Consider the following 21148-nt stretch of genomic DNA (forward strand, 5'->3'; position numbering starts at 1 on the left):
GGTTGTGGTGCCCGGAACTGAATACAGTGAGCTACATTTTACAGAGAGGCCATTGGCTTGACCCCACTGGATGGAAAGTCAGCAAGAAGCAGACTGACACCATGCCAGCCCACCCTGCAACCACAACACTTTGGTGGAGAGCGGGACCTCAGTCTCTCGCTGGGGAAAATCCCTCCCTAATGAGGCAGCTCCAGCAGTCCCGGCAGCGCCAAGATCTCATTATCGGGCACAGCCGGGAGTGCAACCAGTCCCAAGAAGAATGCCCAATGGATCCTGGAGTGAGGCAAGTCTGGGGTATTGGTTGGGGAGGTTTTGGCCAGCTTAGGGAGGTGGGGGGGGGGGTGGTGGTGGTAGGTTTTGGAGAGCAGGAGGGTAGGTAGAAAGGGGAGGGAGGGGGTGGAACCATCTGATGTGCAAAGCGAAACATCCCCCCCAAACCTGAAGATAGAACCCCCACTCCCCGCCCTTTTAAAAATATTTTTACAGAAACGGCCTGTCCACTCCCACCTGTTTGCCCACGCTAACCATATCATCACGTGGGCAGTGCATTATCAGGGTCAATTGACCCTTAGCTATTTATTTACATATGGCGGACAGGTTGCCAGTTTCAGTGCCTGCCCACCCACCGTGCTATGAGGCTGAGTTCGGGCGTGGGCTGAAGGTGGTGGGCCGGGCACCCACCCTATTTTATGTGCCACCCCCCCATACCCTGCTAAAAACATGCCCGAAAGGGGCACATAAATTCCAGGCCAGGATTGCAGTTGCGCTTTAACTAGGGCTATGTATAGCTGCCATATGACATCAACCCCCTTGTATTCTAGTCCCCTGCGTATCGTTCAGTTTAAATTGTAGCAACTTTCTTCTTTTTCAAAAAGTTTTCTTTTACTCATGCCTAAATTTTACCTGGGTGCTGTAGTCCCATAGGAGCAAGATAGAAACTGCAACTATCATGACGCATCACTTCCACAGACACAGAATTTGCCCTCAGTTCCTAGGTGGCATTTCAGGCTTAACCTTCAGACAAAGGAGCAGTCATGTGACTAACGCTGACTGCTGGGAGTTCTATTATTAACACAGCCCCCAACCTACAGGTAAATCCAGTTATTTTCCATAATGGTGTAGTTATTTTTAAGTCCAATCAATGCATGAAGTTTTGAAGGTTATGTTGCCAGTGGAGAAAAGTAGAAAACATTCAAACATATAAATAAACATGGCAATGCTTCTGGTGAGTCAGAAGTTTCACTGTTGAGAAGCTTGGTAAATTCTACTGCAGGAATTAGGATTTGGAGACAATGTGCTAAGTGTTTTTTTTTGAGGGTAGATTATATGTAGGTAATTAAATACAACTCTGCATGTAATTTGGGGAAACAGCATCATTTTCACTGCTGATGTGTCAGAGAAAATGTTGAAAGAAAAACTCTAAAGATTCTTTACTAAGTATCTTTGGAACAGCAATTAGCTCTTTTTTTGTTACCAAAGGTATTCTACTTAAATTTACCTATTTAAATCAGAACTCTTTTTCAAAACTTCCCATCAAGCTTGAATAATGGTTTACACTTTCCAGAATTTACTCCTTGTTTCGATAAATGAGAATTTTGCCTATTTCCGAGCACAAACAGCACCAGCTGCAGCAACTGTTTTGCAAAATATATAATCCAGCTCCAGGCTGCTTCCATCCAGATACTTCCCTACTCCCCAGTTATTTCCTCAGTTTGATCGGGATTCAGTTTTATGATTTGTCAATTTTATTTAAGGGGAGCCAATGATATGTATCACCTCCAATCCAAAAAAAGACAGACATCATGCATTACTTTGTTTTTAATTGTACATAAAATATTTACACATTACTTTCATGACTAATGATGGCTATCTTGCGAGCAGCTTAGGGAGGCTTGTTCAATAAAAAGGAGGAAAATGGGGTTAGGTGACATCGAGTGGGTAGAGGATCGTGTGGAGCATCAACGCCAGCATAGACCAGTTGGCTCAAGTGCTGTGAATTGTACTTGACATAAAAGGAATCTCTGAAAAGACGCTCTTTGTAATTCAGTTCCCAAGACAGGTGAGTTGAGGAGGAGGCCCCTTGTACATGGTGTAAGCTGGGAAGGTGCATGGAAGACTGGTTTATAACTGTCTTGTGCAAAGATGACTGCACCTGTTGAGAATGTAGGTGTAATATTTTATTGCCGATAACTGGGAGATTTGCAACCTTTTGGCAGTAACTCTTCTTTCACCTATTGGTGTGCTTTAAAAAGCGGTAGGGCTTTGAACTATCAGTAAGCGTTCAGAAAGGGAAGGAGTCAGTCATCTAATTGAGAGGATTCACATTCAGGTTAACTTACCCTCGCAGTGGAGAGTAAGAAGTAGACAGATTTGATTTCTCAACCACTCAACAACACTAAAGGCAGTCAGAGCAACTTTGAGGGCTGCTAATTGCAGCTGCTGTTATCTGTGTTTATTAAGAAATATGTTATGTCCCAGCAACCTGTTCTTAACAGTACAGGACTCCAACTGTGCTTGAGACTGTAGTGTTCGGCATAGCAAGAGTTAATGTGGGATGGGAGAACAGTATGCCCACAGTATGATGTACAGAGTCACATCATACATGCCCCTGGAAAAACATGAGGAATTCAAAAAAAGATGTTGAATACTACTTATACTACTTGATGAAAAGCTGCGCTGGAACTGTAACAAAGCAATGCACTGAAGCACAGAATGAGAAGGCAAAAGCTGAACAAGAAAATAAACATTTGAAAGAACAGCTGATTGTCCTTAATGGAATATATAACCCTTCAGCAGCATGAAGAAATGAAGACTGCCTTGAACAGCAGAATGGTGGAGAACAAAGCTAAGCAAACTCTGTTGAATTATAAGAAAACTCAAGACCAAGCAATTGAGCTTCACAGAGGCAAGGAAAACCTGTTGAAGGACCTTCACATGGAAGGCTTGTAGTAAACCAACGGATTGATAATGTTCCTAAGCATGTACAAAAGTCAGAGTTTTATACTTTGCCATTTTGGCCATTAGGTGGAGCACTTTGTAATATCAGGGCAGCCCCATCTCTATGGGGAAGCGAAAAGACCAGCCCCATCTCACTTAAAGGGTGGAATCTTGTGCTGCTCCCGAGAGCGGGAAGCAAGTTGGGCGGGGGAACATAACTGAACAGACGGTCAAAAGTCAGCTTCCCGATGGTGGGACGTATTTTTGCAATGAAGTTCAGTGGTGTTTGAAGGCGAGTTGAGCTTCCTGTCAGCAAACTTTTGGAAGTGTGTTTGCATGCATCTGCATATCATGCATGCTCATTAAAAGACCAGCTCACCAGAATTGAGTTCCCTTCCCAACTAAGTTGTCAGTGAGTGAGCAATACGTGCCTTCAGATTTTTCTTCTTATTCATTCCTGGAATGTGGGCATCACTGGCTAGGCCAGCATTTATTGCCCATCCCTAATTGCCCTTGAGAAGGTGGTGGTGAGCTGCCTTCTTGAACCGCTACGGTCCATGTGGTGTAGGTACACCCACAGTGCTGTTAGGGAGGGAGTTCCAGGATTTTGACCCAGTGACAGTGAAGGAACAGCGATATATTTCCAAGTCAGGATGGTGAGTGGCTTGGAGCGGAACTTCCAGGTGGTGGTGTTCCCATGTATTTCTGCCCTTGTCCTTCTAGATGGTAGCGGTCGTGAGTTTGGAAGGTGCTGTCTAAGGAGCCTTGGTGAGTTTCTGCAGTGCATCTTGTATATGGTACACACTGCTGCTACTGTACATTGAGGTAGTGGAGGGAGTGAATGTTTGTGAATGGGGTGCTAATCAAGTGGGCTGCTTTGCCCTAGATGGTTTTGAGCTTGTTGAATGTTGTTGGAGCTGCACTTTTCCAGGCAAGTAGAGAGTATTCCATCACACTCCTGACTTGTGCCTTGTAGATGGTGGACAGGCCTTGGGGAGTCAGGAGGTGAGTTACTCACTGTGGGATTCCTAGCATAGAACACTTAGATCCCTCTGTACTTCAGAATAATGCAGCCGTTCTCCCTTTAAGTAATACTCTGCTTTTTTGTTCTTCCTGCCAAAGTGAACAACTTTACATTTTCCCACATTAAACTCCATTTGCCAGATTTTTGTCCGCTCACTCAACCTATCTATACCCATCTTCAACCTCCTCATGTGCTCTTCACAACATACTTTCCTACCTATCTTTGTGTCATTTGAAAATTTAGCTACCATGTCTTCACTCCCCTCATCTAAGTCATTGATGTAAACAGTAAAATGTTGAGGTCCCAGTGTAGACCCCTGTGGGATGCCACTTTTCACATCCTGCCAATCAGAACACTGCTGCAGGGAACAGTGCCAACCCCCCTCACTATACTATCCCCTACATTCCTTTTTGCTCCCCCCGCTTGAACGGCTTCCTGTACCACAGTGCCATGGCCAGCCAGCTCATCCACCTTGCAGACTTCACTATCATTCACACAGGTTGTGAGCAGCTCAAACCTGTTTGACAACTGCAAAGCCTAAAGCTCCTTCCTTACTGTCTGCTCTGTCCCTTTGCCTGCCTCACCGACAGTCCCATCCTCCTGTCCCTCACTGCTGACCAAAACAAATTACCCTCTTCTTAGAGACGTGACTGTCTTCTGGAACAAGGTATCCAGGTATTTCTCCCCCTCCCTCATGTTGCGCAGTGTCTGTAGTTCGGCTTCCAGATCAATAATCCTGATCCGGAATGCCTCAAACTGTTTACACCTCCTGCAGACGTGTTTGTCATGGATCGCCTTGGCATCCAAAAGCTGCCACAGCTCACAGCTGTAATATAACACCTGTCCCACCATGCTAACTTGTTAATTCGGTAATCTACTTAAATTACTTTCTTCCTATGTAAGCTACAATTTACTGTGTGTATTGAATGCTTGTACCACTGACAACTAAAGGTTACATATTCTTAACTACAAGGTGTGTGTTTGAGATGCTTGTTTAAATTACTTTATTTTTATTGCTTTCTTTTAATCTTTATAGTTTGATTTAAATTTTAAAGTTTTCAAATTTCGGTTTATTATTTTAAAGCTTTAGTTCTTTTTATTTATACATCTACCTGAACTCGCCAGTCCCAAGCTGGTTTCTCACACACTGTCCCTTAGACTCATCACTTACCGTGCATCAAATTACAGGCTTCCTGTCATGTCACAGTTACTCTTTTCCTTCTTCCTGGACAGCAGCTCAAACAGTGAAACACCAGCTCCTCACTCCAATCCCCGGTCTGTATTTATAGGTGTTCCTCACTCCAATCCCCGGTCTGTATTTATAGGTGTTTCTCAGCTCCGTCCCTCACTCCAATCCCCGGTCTGTATTTATAGGTGTTCCTCAGCTCTGTTCCTCACTCCAATCCCCGGTCTGTATTTATAGGTGTTCCTCAGCTCTGTTCCTCACTCCAATCCTTGGTCTGTATTTATAGGCACTGCTCTGCCCCTGACTGTCTGCCACAGGTCTGCTCTGCACAGATTCCCAGCATGGCACTCCAACTAAAGTCCCAGCCATTATCTGCGCTTTTTAAAACTGAAGTCCCCACTGCTCTCTGCTTCCTTTTCAATCAGCTGCTTCTCCCGCTCTCCATGTCGCTTTTAAACTGAGGTCTCTCCCACTCTCCACATCCTTTTCAAACTGAAGTCCCCGCTGCTCTCTGCGCCCTTTTCAAACTGAAGTCTCTCCTGTTCTCTGCCTCCTTTTCAAAGTGATATCTCTCCCGCTCTCCATGTCCTTTTTAATCTGAAATCTCTCCCGCTGTCCGCATCCTTTCTAACTGAAGTCTCTGCCTCTCTCTGCGCCCTTTTCATTCAGCTGAAGATGGCTGGGCTGAGGACACTACCTTGAGGAACTATGACTGCACATAAGTGCAGCAGGGATGGGAGTCAACTTTCCTGGAGTTAGAGTGAGCAGCCACTGTTTTTTCCCTCTTTGGGGAGCATTGTTCAATGAGGTGACAGTGGCTGTCTAAGGGACAGGGAGGCTGGCCTATGGAGGGAAGGAGTCTGGGGCAAGGACTGAACTAGGGATAGAAGGTGAGAGTGTAGGGATGTAGGAGGGAAGGAAGGACCTTGCATGCTATGTGTGGGGGTCCTGTAAATGGGTGGGAGTGCAGTGGGTTGCATGCAGGGATGGTGGAAGAGAGATGGTCCTTGAAAGCAGTGTTGCTGCTGTCTACAGTGGGGTCTACACCGTCTACAGTTGGGTCCTGCGGTTGTACTGAGGGGTACTGAGCAGGAGACAGAACAGTCACAGTGAGAGGGGGGGGGAGTGGAATGCAATAGGGTGGCAGGTCCAGGGTCATGGTCGGGTAGCAGATGGTCTCATGGGGGTGGTCACGGGTGGCAAACAGGCAAAACAGGTGGTGCGGATAATGGGAGGGGTCAGGGTCAGGGCGGGCATGGGGGCGGTAATGGGTGTAGGCTCAGAGGGGAAAGAACGCATGTGGAGGGTGATGATGGTAGGCTCAAGAGTAATGGAGGAAGGTTGAAGGGTAACAAAGGGGAGAGGAATGGTTATATTGGGTGGGTCAAGCATGGTGGAGAGAAGTTGGTGGGTGACAGGGGCAGGGTCAAAGGTGATGGAGCATGCCTCAAAAATTACATACACTATTTGCTCAAGACTTCTCTTCACAACACAGTTGTTCTGTACATGTGAATCCTCCAGGTGGGAGGAGGGTCTTTTCGGGTGGATGGGGTTAAAGGTGAGCACAACTAGCTGAGAAAAGGGACACCCTAATAGCCATGAGTCAACTGCATGAGAACCGTGTTCAGCTGTGTTCTCCCCTCTCTGGTCAAGCCCACATGGCAGTAGGTTTACTCCCTGACTCATGGGTCTCATAACAACGGGATCCCAGCAAGGTCAGGAGCTTCAGTAAAGTCTGTGCTGAGGGGAAACTCAAGTAGCTAGGGGGGTGGGTCACTGATGGAGGGTTAGAGGGAGGGGTTAGCTCCCCAGGGCCTGCAGTGGAGGGTTGGGGTGACAACAATGTGCTGGTCCTGGGTAGATTGTCATGGTTGACAATGGGGTGTGTGGTACATTTTTGATGGCAAGGCAAGGGTCTCTTGAATGTGTCTAAAGCACAATAGTATTTGAAGGAGGGTGTGTGTACATGGCTTTCATTATCTTGGTCAATGCTGCAATCTCCATGCACATAGATGTATGAACAAGAGGAGAACTCATTTGTGTTCCTCCACCAGACTGGGGCCTATCATGGAGTAGGGGAAGACCAGGGGTAGACTGATGATAGGTACAGGCCTTCCCATTGAGTGAAATGCCCAGGGCCGCAGGGACAGCTTCAGAGAATATGCTGACTAGATGGATCCCTGCAATTGGTCCACAAATCACCTCAGGCATCTATGATGCTGGCTCCAGGCAAACCTTGCACTTCTGCTAGCTGTGGTCCAGCTGAGGAGAAAGCAGAGGGGGCATTGACTTCCTGCCCACAAAGATTCGCCGTGCTCCTCACACGTGCATCTCTGATAAGCTGACAAGCGCGAGATGGCACGTGGCCAGCCGGACTGTCCCCGAGCAGCAATCACTCTCATTTCCGCTCCCACTTCCCAGCTTATACTCCAGACCGCAAGACTCTGCCCATAGAAGCTGAACGGACTTAACTGCAACAGGAGTCCAAGGTTCTAACTAAAGGACGAGATTGCATGAAATTCAGGAAACAATGTTAATCGAAAAGGAATTCAATATTCATTTTATAAAAAGCCTACACGAAAGTTAGAATTGGTTCATTCAATAATATATTCTCTTTAAAGTTTGACAGGAATGAAAAAATGTAATCATTAATAAACCCGTCTTGTTTTTCATTCAGTCAAAATGGTAAAAGTAATAGTTTTTCAGCGCAAGCCTGTGTCTCCTTTAGAAGATCAATGAAGGTTGAAGGTGACCGTGACACAATGGGAAGTGTGAATACCCAGCGCGAGGTATAAAGAGGGAAATGAGAATTTTGCTGGCTTTGCAGTTGACTGACAATGAAACCAGCTTCTTGGGAGTCTCTGGTTTTATTTCCCAGTCCTTGACTGTCACGTATGTTATTTTCCGTTGCCCCAGTGGAAGCGTTTATAACCCTGTGACTCATTAATGACTTGTGCAGCCTCCAACCTTGATTGACCGAACCCAATTTGATAGTAATTAAATGGCTTGTTTTTTTAAAAACTATTATAAACATTGTATTTGTGAGAAGGTATCAGGTCAATTAACAATGTTTCTCGTCTAATAAAAAAGTTCTTTCGTAAAAACATTTGAATTGTTGTTGAAATGTGTCTCTGTCTTGTTTTACATTATTATTGGCATTTTGAATAATAGCACTGCGGCTCTTAAGATACAGTTGCACACATGCAACTCCAGGATGGCTCACTCGTGGCACTGTAACGTGCAAAGTAGCAGGAATTATCCCATCACAGCATTGCCTTCTGGTGATTGCACCAAGACATTTTAGAACTCCATGCACCTGCATGAGGCCAAGAGGAGTAGACATGTTGTTATGCTTTTTAGATCAGCTGACAGTAGGAAATGTAATAAAACTTGGAGTCATTAAAGGGAGCTCAGTCAACGGTTAGCCTTAGCGTTGAAAAATGCATTTTCTAGGCTATGGACCCAAAGCTACCAGATTGGGGCAGTTAGATTTGTCAAATTTCAAGATCTATAATCCAGCCCTCATTATAGAACAAACATATTTGTACTACACAGGCTTGCAATATTTTATATAAATAATTGTGGAAATAACTTCCAAATGTAAGAAAAATAGTTAATATAGAAGGGGATCATTGGCTGGGCATGGTGTGGGCGATGAACGGTGTTGAAAATTGAAATTGGTTTATAATGATTCATCACTGTTTTGGAAAAATAAAGCAATCTTTATTGCTACTTTATAATGTCTTGTCACTGTTTTATGGCTCAGGTACATATTTATGTCCGGTTCGCACTTTCATGGTTAGGCATTCTAATCACAGAATCACACAGTGAAGAAGAGGCCCTTCGGCCCATCGAGTCTGCACCGAGAAACATCTGACCTACCTGCCTAATCCCATTACCAGCACTTGGCCCGTAGCCTTGAATGTTATGATGTGCCAAGTGCTCATCCAGGTACTTTTTAAAGGATGTGAGGCAACCCGCCTCCACCACCCTCCCAGGCAGCACATTCCAGACCGTCACCACCCTCTGGGTAAAAAAGTTTTTCCTCACATCCCCCCTAAACCTCCTGCCCCTCACCTTGAACTTATATCCCCTCGTGACTGACCCTTCAACTAAGGGGAACTGCTGCTCCCTATCCACCCTGTCCATGCCCCTCATAATCTTGTACACCTTGAATATTATTCAGAAATCCAAAAGAATTCCAAATTCCAGAAGTGTTTGGTTCCAAGCATTCCAGATTTGAGAGATTGCAGTCTATTGTGTTTTTGACTAAATTGAAAAATGGCCCTTCTTGTTACTAAGGTTGCCGAACCCAGGTCCCAGTGAGCTATGGTTAAAAGGGGCAAGATCATGATGGAATCTAACTTTTTTCTCCTCCTTAAAATGTCTGTACAAAGTGATTCTTTCTTATGAATAGACAGGTTACTCACTGGCTGTGCATTGTATACTGCATGAGGTAAATGGATTGCATATCATGTGCACCCTCTAGTGTCCAGTCAATATTATAAACGGTTCTGATTTTACAGAAAATGGTGTTGAAAAATTGACCATGGACTGCAGTTAATATATTTATAATTGTCCTTCCTCAAAAGACCTGTGTAGGACTATAAGCTAATGCATATCGTTCTTTAGACGAAGACATTGCAGCTGGAAAAAAACAGTTCAGTATTCGTAACCGATGGCTCAAGGCGTTGTCCAAGGGCTTATAAAGAGATGGGATTACATTTTCCAGCGTGTGCACTTTTAGGTGGAGGTGAGAGCAGGGAATCTCATTTGGAAATGAGAGAGAAGTAAAGATACATTTCCCTCCCCTGTGCCCCACCTCCCACACACCAAACAAAAATAGTAATTGAGGGATCATTTGGTGTATAAAGTTATTCACAGATTTCTCTCTTTGATGAATTTAGTAACTTGACTTGTGATACCTTGTAGTGTTAAAAGTGTTTTAATATCATGTTTCCATGCAAATCACAAAGTCAAGACCACAGCGGAGATTATAGCGGTGGCCAAATGTGATTGATTGTCCCAAGCTATTAAATAAAGCGTTTGTCATTTTAATTGCTCTGTGAAACTAGGTCATGTACAGCCTGATTAATGAACTGTGATTTCAGAACTGGCTGAGGACTGAAGATCCTTTCTCACCTTTCAAAACACTTGCTTAAATCGTTTACATCTGTTTAAATAATTCTTCTTTGTTTAGAGAAGCCAATAGTTAAGCAGGCACAAGAGGAAAGTTGGAGAAGAACATTTTTATTTATTCATTCATGAGATGTAAGTGTCGCTGGCTGGACCAGCATTTATTGGCCATCCCTAAGTGCCCTTTGAGAAGGCGGTGGTGAGCTGTCTTCCTGAACCGCTGCAGTCCATGTGGCATAGGTACACCCACAATGCTGTTAAGAAGGGAGTTCCAGGATTCTTACCAAGCGACAGTGAAGGAACGGCGATATAGTTCCAAGTCAGGATGATGTGTAGTTTGGAGAACTTGGAAGTGCTAGTGTTCCCATACACATGCTGCCTTTGCCCTTCGAGTGAGAGAGGTTGTGGGTTTGAAGGGTGCTGACGAAGGAGCCTTGGTGTGTTGCTGCAGTGTATCTTGTAGATCTTGTGCATCAGTGGTGGGGGGAGTGAATTTTGAAAGTGGTGGATGGAGTGTCCTGCATGGTATTGAGCTTCTTGAGTGTTGTGGGAGCTGCACTTGTCCAAGCTAGTGCAGAGTATTCCATCACACTCCTTACTTGTGCTTTGTAGATGATGGACAGGCTCTTGGGAGTCAGGAGATGAGTTGTGGGTTTCCCAGCCTCTGACCTGTTCTTGTAGCCACAGTACTCATATGGCTGGTCCAGTTCAGGCTTTGGTCAAGGTTAACCCCAGGATGTTGATAGTGGGTATTCAGCAATGGTAATGCCATTGATTGCTATGGGGAGATGGTTAGATTCTCTCTTGTTGGAGATGATCATTGCCTGGGACGATGTTACTTGCCAATTATCAGTACAAGCCTTAATATCATCCAGGTCTTGCTGCATATGCACACAGGTTGCTTCTCTATCTGAGGAGTCACGAATGATGCTGAACATTGTGCAATCATCAGCGAACATCCCCACTTTTGACCTAGTGATGGAGAGAAGTTCATTGATGAAGCAGCTGGGACTGAGTTGATTGACCTCCAACAACCACAAGCATCTTCCTTTGTGCTAGGTATGACTCCAACCAGTGGAGTGATTGCCTCCACAGGACACATTGACTCCAGTTTTGCTAGGTCTCCTTGATGCCACACTCTGTCAAACACTGCCTTGATGTCACCTCTTGAGTTCAGCTAATTTGTCCATATTTGGACCATGGCTGTAATGAGCCAGGAGATGAGTAGCCCTGGCAGATCACAAACTGAGCATCAGTGAACAGATTATTGCTGAGTAAGAGCCAATAGATAGCACTGTTGAGGTCCCCTTCCATCACTTTGCTAATGATTGAGGGTAGACGGAAGGGGAGATAATTGGTCGGGTTGGATTTGTCCTGCTTTTTGTAGATAGGGCATATCTGGGCAATTTTCCACATTGCCCGGTAGATGCCACTGTTGTAGCTGTACTGGAGCAGCTTGGCTAGGTGTGTGGCTAGTTCTGGAGCACAAGTACTATTGCCAGAGCCCATAGCCCTTGCAGTATCCAGTACCTTCAGCCATTTCTTGATATCATGTAGAGTGAATCAAATTAGCTGATGGCTGGCATCTGTGGTGCTGGGACCTCAGTTGAGATGGACCATCTACTCAGCACTTCTGTGTTCATTCATTGGGCGTTACTGGCTAACATTTATTGCCCATCCCTAATTGCCTTTGTTCAGGCGGCATTTAAGAGTCAACCACATTGATGTGGGGTGCACATGTAGGCCAGATCAGGTAAGGACAACAGATTTCCTTCCCTAAAGGGCATTAGTGAACCAGATGAGTTTTTACAACAATCGACAATGGTTTCATTGTCATCATTAAACTTTTTTAATTCTAGATTTTTACTGAAATCAAATTTCACTATCTGCCTTGGAGCATTACCCTGGGCCTCTGGAACACTAGTCCAGTGACAATACCATTATGCCACTGCCTCCCCTTAAATGTCTTCCCCATTGCACTTATGTCCTGGTCTTCCTCTGATATTGAGGATGGGGATATTTTTCGAGCCTCATCCTCCTGTTAGTTGTTTAATTGTCCAAACAATATTCACAACTTGATATGGCAGGACTGCTGAGCTTAGACCTGATCTATTGGTTATGGGATCACTTAGCTCTGTCTATCACTTGCTGCCTCCATAGTTTGGCACACAAGTAGTCCTGTGTTGTAGCTTCACTAGGTTGACTCCTCATTTTTAGATATGCCTGGTGCTGCTCCTGACATGCCCTCCTGCACTCTTCATTGAACCAGGGTTGATCCCCTGGCTTGGTGGTAATGGTAGAGTGGGGGATATGCCGGGCCTTGACATTACAGATTGTAGTTGAGTACAATTCTGCTGCTGCTGAGGGTCCACAGTGCCTCATGGATGTCCAGTTTTGAATTGCTAGATCTGTTTGAAATCTATTCCATTTAGCACGGTGGTAGTGCCACACAACACGATGGAGGGTATCCTCAATGTAAAGACCCAACTTCATCTCCACAAGGACTGTGCGGTGGTCACTCCTACCCATACTGTCATGGACAGATGCATTTGTGACAGGTAGATTGGTGAGGATGAGGTCAAGTAGCTTTTTTCCTCTAGCTGATTCTCTCACTACCTGCTGCAGACCCAGTCTAGCAGCTATGTCCTTTGGCTAGCTCAGTCAGAAGTGATGATTGTGGTGTCTGGTAGGACCCATCTAGTGATGGTGATGGAGTCTGGGGCATTGTCTGTACGGTATGATCTGGTCAGTATGACTATGTCAGGCTGTTGCTTGACTATTTTGTGGGACAGCTCAGCTCTCCCCATTTTGGCACAAGTCTCCAGATGATAGTAAGGAGGACTTTGCAGTGTTGACAGGGCTGGGTCTACCATTGCCAGTGCCTAGGTTAATAGTAGATGGTCTATCTGGTTTCATTTTTTTTTATATGCTTTGTAGTGGTCTGATACAACTGAATAACTTGCTAGGCCATTTCAGAGGGCAGTTAAGAGTCAACCACATGTAGGCTAGGTTAGACCAGGTAAGGGTGGCAGATTTCCTTCCCTAAAGACCAGATGGATTTTTACAGCATTTAATAGTCTTTGTCATGGTCATCATTACTGAGAGTAGCTTTTAATCCCTTGAGTTTAAAATTACCCTTGAGTATTCATTCCTCATGTCCCCAGAGTATTAGCCTGGATCTCTGGATTACTAGTTCAGTGACATTAGCACTACACCACTGCCTCCCTCCACAGGATGTGTCCACCGAGTTCTCCTTCTACCATCCTGGTAGTCACATGGTACAACAATAATGGCGTTGTCGACTAAGCAATCAGTGTCTAACAATTGCTGAACATCAGGTCCTGACGTGATGTGAGGCCAATTGCTCTGGGAAGAGCTTTGGGAGCTATAGGTCCAAAGTCACCTATTCCTCCTGAGCATGCTACACTTAACGTATGGCATGGCCCAAATTACATAATGCAAAATATTATTTTCTGAAATAAGGCTATCTAATTTGCATTTGAATTAATACAATATGCTTCCATTTTCACCAAAGTAATTTGTGTGTGAGGCTCCTTGGCATTGGGGTAGAGCAATTATATTGGGCTGAGATGCACTCAGGAGCTGGGATTAAGAAATGGATACAAAGGATAGAGAAAATTCGGGTGTATCTTAATTGCACATTTTAAGTACACATCTTAATTTCCTAAACCCTTTATGCCAGATATTTGCTTTCTGCCTTTTTATTTGTGTCTCTGCACACAAAGGCACAGCTAATTGTAGCCCATAACGGTCAATTGTACAATGGCCCAGAGTTTCCGAAAGATTTTAAGGTATAAAAATGGCTTTATGCTTTTTAAAGGAAATTTAGCTATAACTGATTTGAATCAGTTTTACATTGAAACCTAGTCATTAATGATCCTAATGTTCTGGTCTAACATATGGAAATTATCAACAGCTAGTGCTGAGTAACTATCAATCAGCGAAAGGCCCATATTGTACCAGTAGGGAACCCAGTGGTTGTATTTTAAGTCCCCACCTGGCAAGGAAGATCCACTATGAGAGGCAATTCCTATCCAACAATTCAAATGGATGTATGTGTTGTGCTGCTGACATACCACTAGGCCCATTGAGGAGAATCTGGTCACATAGTGAACTACACGGCTCCAGACAGTCACTAAAATGGATTAGGATATTTACAGAAGTTGATAGCTGCTCCTAATCAAGGACAAAGTGCGTCTGCCAAGTTGCAGAACGAAGAGACCATCCTGCCAGCTAGATTAACAGCTTCTGGTATGTCCATGCACAGGCTGGAATAGCTTGTTTAATATTGCTCCCATGAGAGCTATTGCTTGGACCAAAGGGCTACTACAGTCCTGAAACACTAAAAATACAATGAAAATTTCTAGCACCTGTTCCTTAACCAGCTACCTTTGTACAGGTTTATTTAGCCTTGGTTGGCTCGTATAATCACTCATGAGAAAACACTACATCCCAGAAACCAAATCCAAGAGCCCTGAGAATGAAATTCTACTTATAAGGAATTGGGTTTTAACTTGTTCAAAGCTAGACAATATTGCAATGCAGATTTATGTAGATTGTCACACAAAGGTAGTGCAAGAACTGTATAAAAATTGGCTGTTTGTGATTAAGTATTTGAATTTGGTAACATTTGATCGACCTTGAAACTGTGATGCATTTGAATACCTCAGCTAAGTTAGGCAGGTTTTGTCAGTGTATGTCTAGGTATATAGCACATGTACTAAATGCTTAATAAAATTGTGATCTCTTCGCTTCAATGTTTAGAACGTCATTTATTTTAGGAGTAAAGTATAAATAACAATCTCTCCTCTATAATAGGGTAAAAGGGGAGGGATAAAAAGATCTCTAGGTGGGGATTTGACATTTTTTGGAAGCCTTGTGCTTAAGATGCAATCGTTGACCGATATGAACTTGTCACTGGTGAAGCTTGAACCCAGTCTACAGTCAGATTGAAATTTCATAATGCACAAATTATGTGCTGTATTACATCAGACAATGTCAATAACTAACAGATTCCAAACCCATTCGGCATTGTTAAAAATACCACCAACTTTGCAAGTAATAGTCTTTTGAGTTTGGCATCAACGTCTGCTGATTATACCCTGGACATGGCAGTGAAGGTTTTCATAGTGAGGAATTTGGTTATAGTTAATGGGATCTTGCTAAATTGAAATGCAAACTGGACTGATTATGCTCCTAGTAACTCCATATGGAGTGAGGCTGATGGTAAGACATTGAGAGAAATTTGTTAGCTTCAAGTTCCAATAAATAGTAGATGAATTCAATATTATGTTTGACAGATTGAGTTTCAGGAGTAGACAGGGTATATTTAAATGCTATGTTATATTAGCATGTGATTAGTCATTCAGCAATGCAATAATATAAACAGGCGCCACAGTGTCCAAGCAGGCAACATTTGAAGGAAACTTGCTTAAAGTTAAAGGGGCAAGAGACTCTTTTTGCTCATCTTCAAGAGTCGAGAAAGTTTGCACTGCTGGACTGTAAGCTTATCACATAACAGCCCGAAGAGGTTTCAGTGAGTGGCTGCTTACTATAATAGTATCACAGTATCTTTGAAGTTCAGAATGAGGCCATTCAGTCCATTGAGTCTGCACTGGCTCTCTGAAAGAGCATCCCACCTAGTCCCACTCCCCTGCCTTATCCCTGTAACCTTGCACATTCTCTCTTTTCAGGTAGCAATCCAATTCCCTTTTGAATACTTCATTTGACCCCGCCTCCACCTTTTAGGGAGCTTGTTCCAGGCTGTGTGCATGATGCAGTGGCTTAGTATGAGTAGCCCAAATGGAGGTGGCTAGCAGAGTGTGTTGGGAAGGTAGTTGCAGAGTGTTGGCATCACACCTCCAAATTTGGCCTCGCAAATGCCTTCCACGGTTTTCCTCACAAAATGAGGGCCATCTCTGGCTGCTTATTGAGACAAAGAGACTCTTTCTAAACCCAAAACTGGTGATGCAGGATATAAATATCAAAACATGCACCATGGCACAGCATGATGCAAATCCATCCCATTTTCTTTCCCTCATGAGCTCCTTATCTCAATGGTGGAAGTTTTTTTACAGAACAGAAAATGTGTAAGCGAGTTATTTGTCACCACTGTTACATGCTCTATGATATTCAAATGTCCCGATATTCACCTGAAACTCATAACGTATTTTTTCTCTTTTCAATTACTCACTCATCTACTGCATGTTCGATATGCTGCTGAGTGGTTGCTCAGCACTGTTCAGCACTGGGCAGACGTACAGGTGCAGCTTGCTTGGCTTTTCAGGTGAGCAATGACACGAAGTGAAATTCTCTTTGAACGCATCCTGTCCCATTCTCCGTGACCCGAGTGCGCACAGGAATCGAGACTCCCCTTACCCTTTGGGGATACAGGATAGAACACCATGTTAGCCTTTCCACAGCATTCTCACATGCAATGCAAGGCACTAGGCATAAAAGATGGAAAATACTGGAAATACTCAGTAGGTCAGCACCTCGCTAAATGGCAAAGGCCAAAATGATATCCTAGGGAAGTTGCTCTGGTGATTATCAGTGCCCTGTTTGCAGTGTGGGCCATAACAAGAGCTGTGCCCTGTAGTCCTGAAGGATTATTATCCACATAAAGAGACGGCCCTCATTCCATGAGGGAAACTGTGGAAAGCATCCGCAAGGCCAAATTTGGAGGTGCAATGCCAACATTCTGCAACTATCTTCCCAACACACCCTGCTTGCCCCCTCCTTTTGGGCTACTCATACTAAGTAGCTATATTATGCACAAAGTATCTTATTTTCTTACTTTTCTTTGAAGATATCATCTTGGGAATGCATTATAGTTAATCGTCTTTTTCTCTTACTGTAGTTTCTTCCTAAGATGGGGACCCTGGACAGAGTTGACACCACCGTCTCCCATACAGCACAACAGGTGATACCAAGTACTCCCCTTCCACTCAGCAACAGCCCAACTACTAGCCTCCCCATGCAGGCAACTTGGTGAGTTTGATGGAGAGGCACCAGTAAAACTGTATACACAAGTGAGAAAGAGCAAGTGGAGAGTACAGGAGAGGGATTGGAGGACAACTCAAATCATGATCATCCCCACAGCCTGGGCATGGGATCGGATTCTGGCTAGGCCTGTCTTTTGATGTAAGTTGGTGCAAGAGCACAAGTGATTAGGTTGAACCCTACTGTCTGTCTTAAGCACCAATAGGCACCTCAAGCATCACCACAAAGGGAATTTGCTGAAAAGCTGAGTTGCATGGAGGGTGGGTCACCTTTCAGGCCATCTACCATAGAGTTTGTGATTAAAAGCAAATTGTTAGGAATTATTAGATAGAGTGCTAATTTGCCTTCCCCCTTTACCATTTAATTTGTGCCTAGCGGTGGAACATGGAGAAGAATATTGAAGGAGAGTGTTGCATGCAGAAGGAAAGTCAGACAGCATCAAAAGATGGGCTTGCCGCCCTTGGCACCTGTTGAAACATGGACGAATCAAGATAGTTAGTGATTGGATTCATTACAGTTCAAAGACAGCTGAAAGACAAGCCCAGGCATGAGATAAAATGACTGGAGGGGAAGTCCCATATGAGGTCATGTGCCAAAAAGGAAACCAATAGGCGAGAACAAGAAACTTGGGAGAAATTTGTGTGTAAAGAGACTGTGATGTCTAGCCTTTAGTATCACAATACCCAACGAGTAGCCTGGTTTAACACCTAGAGGGTACCTAAATCTGAAGAGTGAGTGACCAATTGATTGCACTCTTCTTGTGTAACTTCCCTTCATGCCCAGCTTAATAAAGGCAAAACAGGAAAGCTGCCGGCGTCTGAAGCTCACACTTAATTCAACGTCACGATTAACAAGTAATTTTTCCTCTTTTCGATTTTCCCAGGTGTGCTTCATGCCCACATAGCAACGTGACCTACGACCTACATTCTGAACTTTGTCAGATTCCATTTTAAGTCCAGCTAGTTCCCATCTCTATGAAGTAAAACATGGAAATGGCTTTTCTTCATCGTGTCCCCCTCCCCTCCCCTCCCAGCTATTGAATCACGTGAGATCGCTGGGCTGTTTTAAGTGGAAACCAATAAGAGTGAAGGAGAAAAGAACAGAAACAAGGGAGCTGAGTGGAACAGGAAGCAAAACATTGTCTGCAGTGTTGGCTTGTTATCAGAGACCAAGGAGACGGTAATTTTATCCCTGTACACAAAGGACAAGTCAGTGTCAATCAGAAAGAACGCAGCATGACTGCTGTGGAAATGCTTAGCAGGGGAGAAGGGGAATGAATGGCTGTCGCATCTTAACCTGCTTCTGCCTAATTAGTCCTTTGATTATTGGCAACCGGAGGTACTTGATTCAGGAAGATATAACATCTGTGTGCATTACTGTATAACTCTATTATTTTATATGAGCAATGATGCGCTTGCATGTAATTTAGTTAACTGGACAATACTTAGTTCATTGAATGTCGAAGTAGGATTTTAATTTTGATAGAACGTCAACACGATGGTACCAATATAGAATAAAACAGCTTTACAAACCATTTATAAAGGGGAAATTTTAAGCGGAAATTGGAAAATACAGTTATTGTAATTACATCAGTGTTGATACTAACATTTGTCCTGTGCTCTGTACATGATCCTCTGAATACAGCTTACAGAACATCAATGAAGACATCCTACTAAGCATTACAAACGTAAGTACAGCCACTCCACTGGCTAATATGAAACAACAAAATTCTAGCCAAGGATAGGATGTTTGTGGATCTGAGTGAAGAAGTAATGATCATTGATGTGTACCACACTCTGGGGGGGAAGCTGCCCCAGAGTCCTTGACCAGAGATTATGAATAGTTTAAAACAAAAACAGAAGTACCTGGAAAAACTCAGCAGGTCTGGCAGCATCGGCGGAGAAGAAAAGAGTTGACGTTTCGAGTCCTCATGACCCTTCGACAGAACTTGTGTTCGAGTCCAAGAAAGAGTTGAAATATAAGCTGGTTTAAGGTGTGTGTGTGGGGGGCGGAGAGATAGAGAGACAAAGAGGTGGAGGGGGGGTGGGGGGTGTGGTTGTAGGGACAAACAAGCAGTGATAGAAGCAGATCATCAAAAGATGTTAACGACAATAGTACAATAGAACACATAGGTGTTAAAATTAAAGTTGGTGATATTATCTAAACGAATGTGCTAATTAAGAATGGATGGTAGGGCACTCAAGGTATAGCTCTAGTGGGGGTTTTTTTTTTATATAATGGAAATAGGTGGGAAAAGGAAAATCTTTATAATTTATTGGAAAAAAAAGGGAAGGGGGAAACAGAAAGGGGGTGGGGATGGGGGAGGGAGCTTACGACCTAAAGTTGTTGAATTCAATATTCAGTCCGGAAGGCTGTAAAGTCCCTAGTTGGAAGATGAGGTGTTGTTCCTCCAGTTTGCGTTGGGCTTCACTGGAACAATGCAGCAAGCCAAGGACAGACATGTGGGCAAGAGAGCAGGGTGGAGTGTTGAAATGGCAAGCGACAGGGAGGTTTGGGTCATTCTTGCGGACAGACCGCAGGTGTTCTGCAAAGCGGTCGCCCAGTTTACGTTTGGTCTCTCCAATGTAGAGGAGACCACATTGGGAGCAACGAACGCAGTAGACTAAGTTGGGGGAAATGCAAGTGAAATGCTGCTTCACTTGAAAGGAGTGTTTGGATCCTTGGACGGTGAGGAGAGAGGAAGTGAAGGGGCAGGTGTTGCATCTTTTGCGTGGGCATGGGGTGGTGCCATAGGAGGGGGTTGAGGAGTAGGGGGTGATGGAGGAGTGGACCAGGGTGTCCCGGAGGGAGCGATCCCTACGGAATGCCGATAAGGGGGGTGAAGGGAAGATGTGTTTGGTGGTGGCATCATGCTGGAGTTGGCGGAAATGGCGGAGGATGATCCTTTGAATGCGGAGGCTGGTGGGGTGATAAGTGAGGACAAGGGGGACCCTATCATGTTTCTGGGAGGGAGGAGAAGGCGTGAGGGCGGATGCGCGGGAGATGGGCCGGACACGGTTGAGGGCCCTGTCAACGACCGTGGGTGGAAAACCTCGGTTAAGGAAGAAGGAGGACATGTCAGAGGAACTGTTTTTGAATGTAGCATCATCGGAACAGATGCGACGGAGGCGAAGGAACTGAGAGAATGGGATGGAGTCCTTACAGGAAGCGGGGTGTGAGGAGCTGTAGTCGAGATAGCTGTGGGAGTCGGTGGGTTTGTAATGGATATTGGTGGACAGTCTATCACCAGAGATTGAGACAGAGAGGTCAAGGAAGGGAAGGGAAGTGTCAGAGATGGACCACGTGAAAATGATGGAGGGGTGGAGATTGGAAGCAAAATTAATAAATTTTTCCAAGTCCTGACGAGAGCATGAAGCGGCACCGAAGTAATCATCGATGTACCGGAGAAAGAGTTGTGGAAGGGGGCCGGAGTAGGACTGCAACAAGGAATGTTCCACATACCCCATAAAGAGACAGGCATAGCTGGGGCCCATGCGGGTACCCATAGCCACACCTTTTATTTGGAGGAAGTGAGAGGAGTTGAAGGAGAAATTGTTCAGTGTGAGAACAAGTTCAGCCAGACGGAGGAGAGTAGTGGTGGATGGGGATTGTTCGGGCCTCTGTTCGAGGAAGAAGCTAAGGGCCCTCAGACCATCCTGGTGGGGGATGGAGGTGTAGAGGGATTGGACGTCCATGGTGAAGAGGAAGCGGTTGGGGCCAGGGAACTGGAAATTGTTGATGTGACGTAAGGTGTCAGAGGAATCACGGATGTAGGTGGGAAGGGACTGGACAAGGGGAGAGAGAAGGGAGTCAAGATAACGAGAAATGAGTTCTGTGGGGCA

The 21148-nt window shown here is 44.6% G+C and overlaps 1 protein-coding gene across 1 annotated transcript in view; it reads left to right on the forward strand.

Annotated features, from left to right (window-relative positions):
* Positions 1–2805: 2805 nt before the first annotated feature.
* The window catches only part of LOC121282005, a 52379-nt gene continuing 34036 nt past the window's right edge, over positions 2806–21148 (forward strand). The window contains exons 1-4 of the mRNA XM_041195318.1: positions 2806–2948; positions 7825–7936; positions 17164–17294; positions 18090–18160. Of these exons, the coding sequence (XP_041051252.1) occupies positions 2806–2948; positions 7825–7936; positions 17164–17294; positions 18090–18160 (457 nt within the window). The remainder of the gene's footprint in view (positions 2949–7824; positions 7937–17163; positions 17295–18089; positions 18161–21148) is intronic.

The sequence above is a fragment of the Carcharodon carcharias genome, chromosome 9 (genome assembly GCF_017639515.1).
Source record: "Carcharodon carcharias isolate sCarCar2 chromosome 9, sCarCar2.pri, whole genome shotgun sequence".
NCBI classification, from domain to species: Eukaryota; Metazoa; Chordata; class Chondrichthyes; order Lamniformes; family Lamnidae; genus Carcharodon; species Carcharodon carcharias.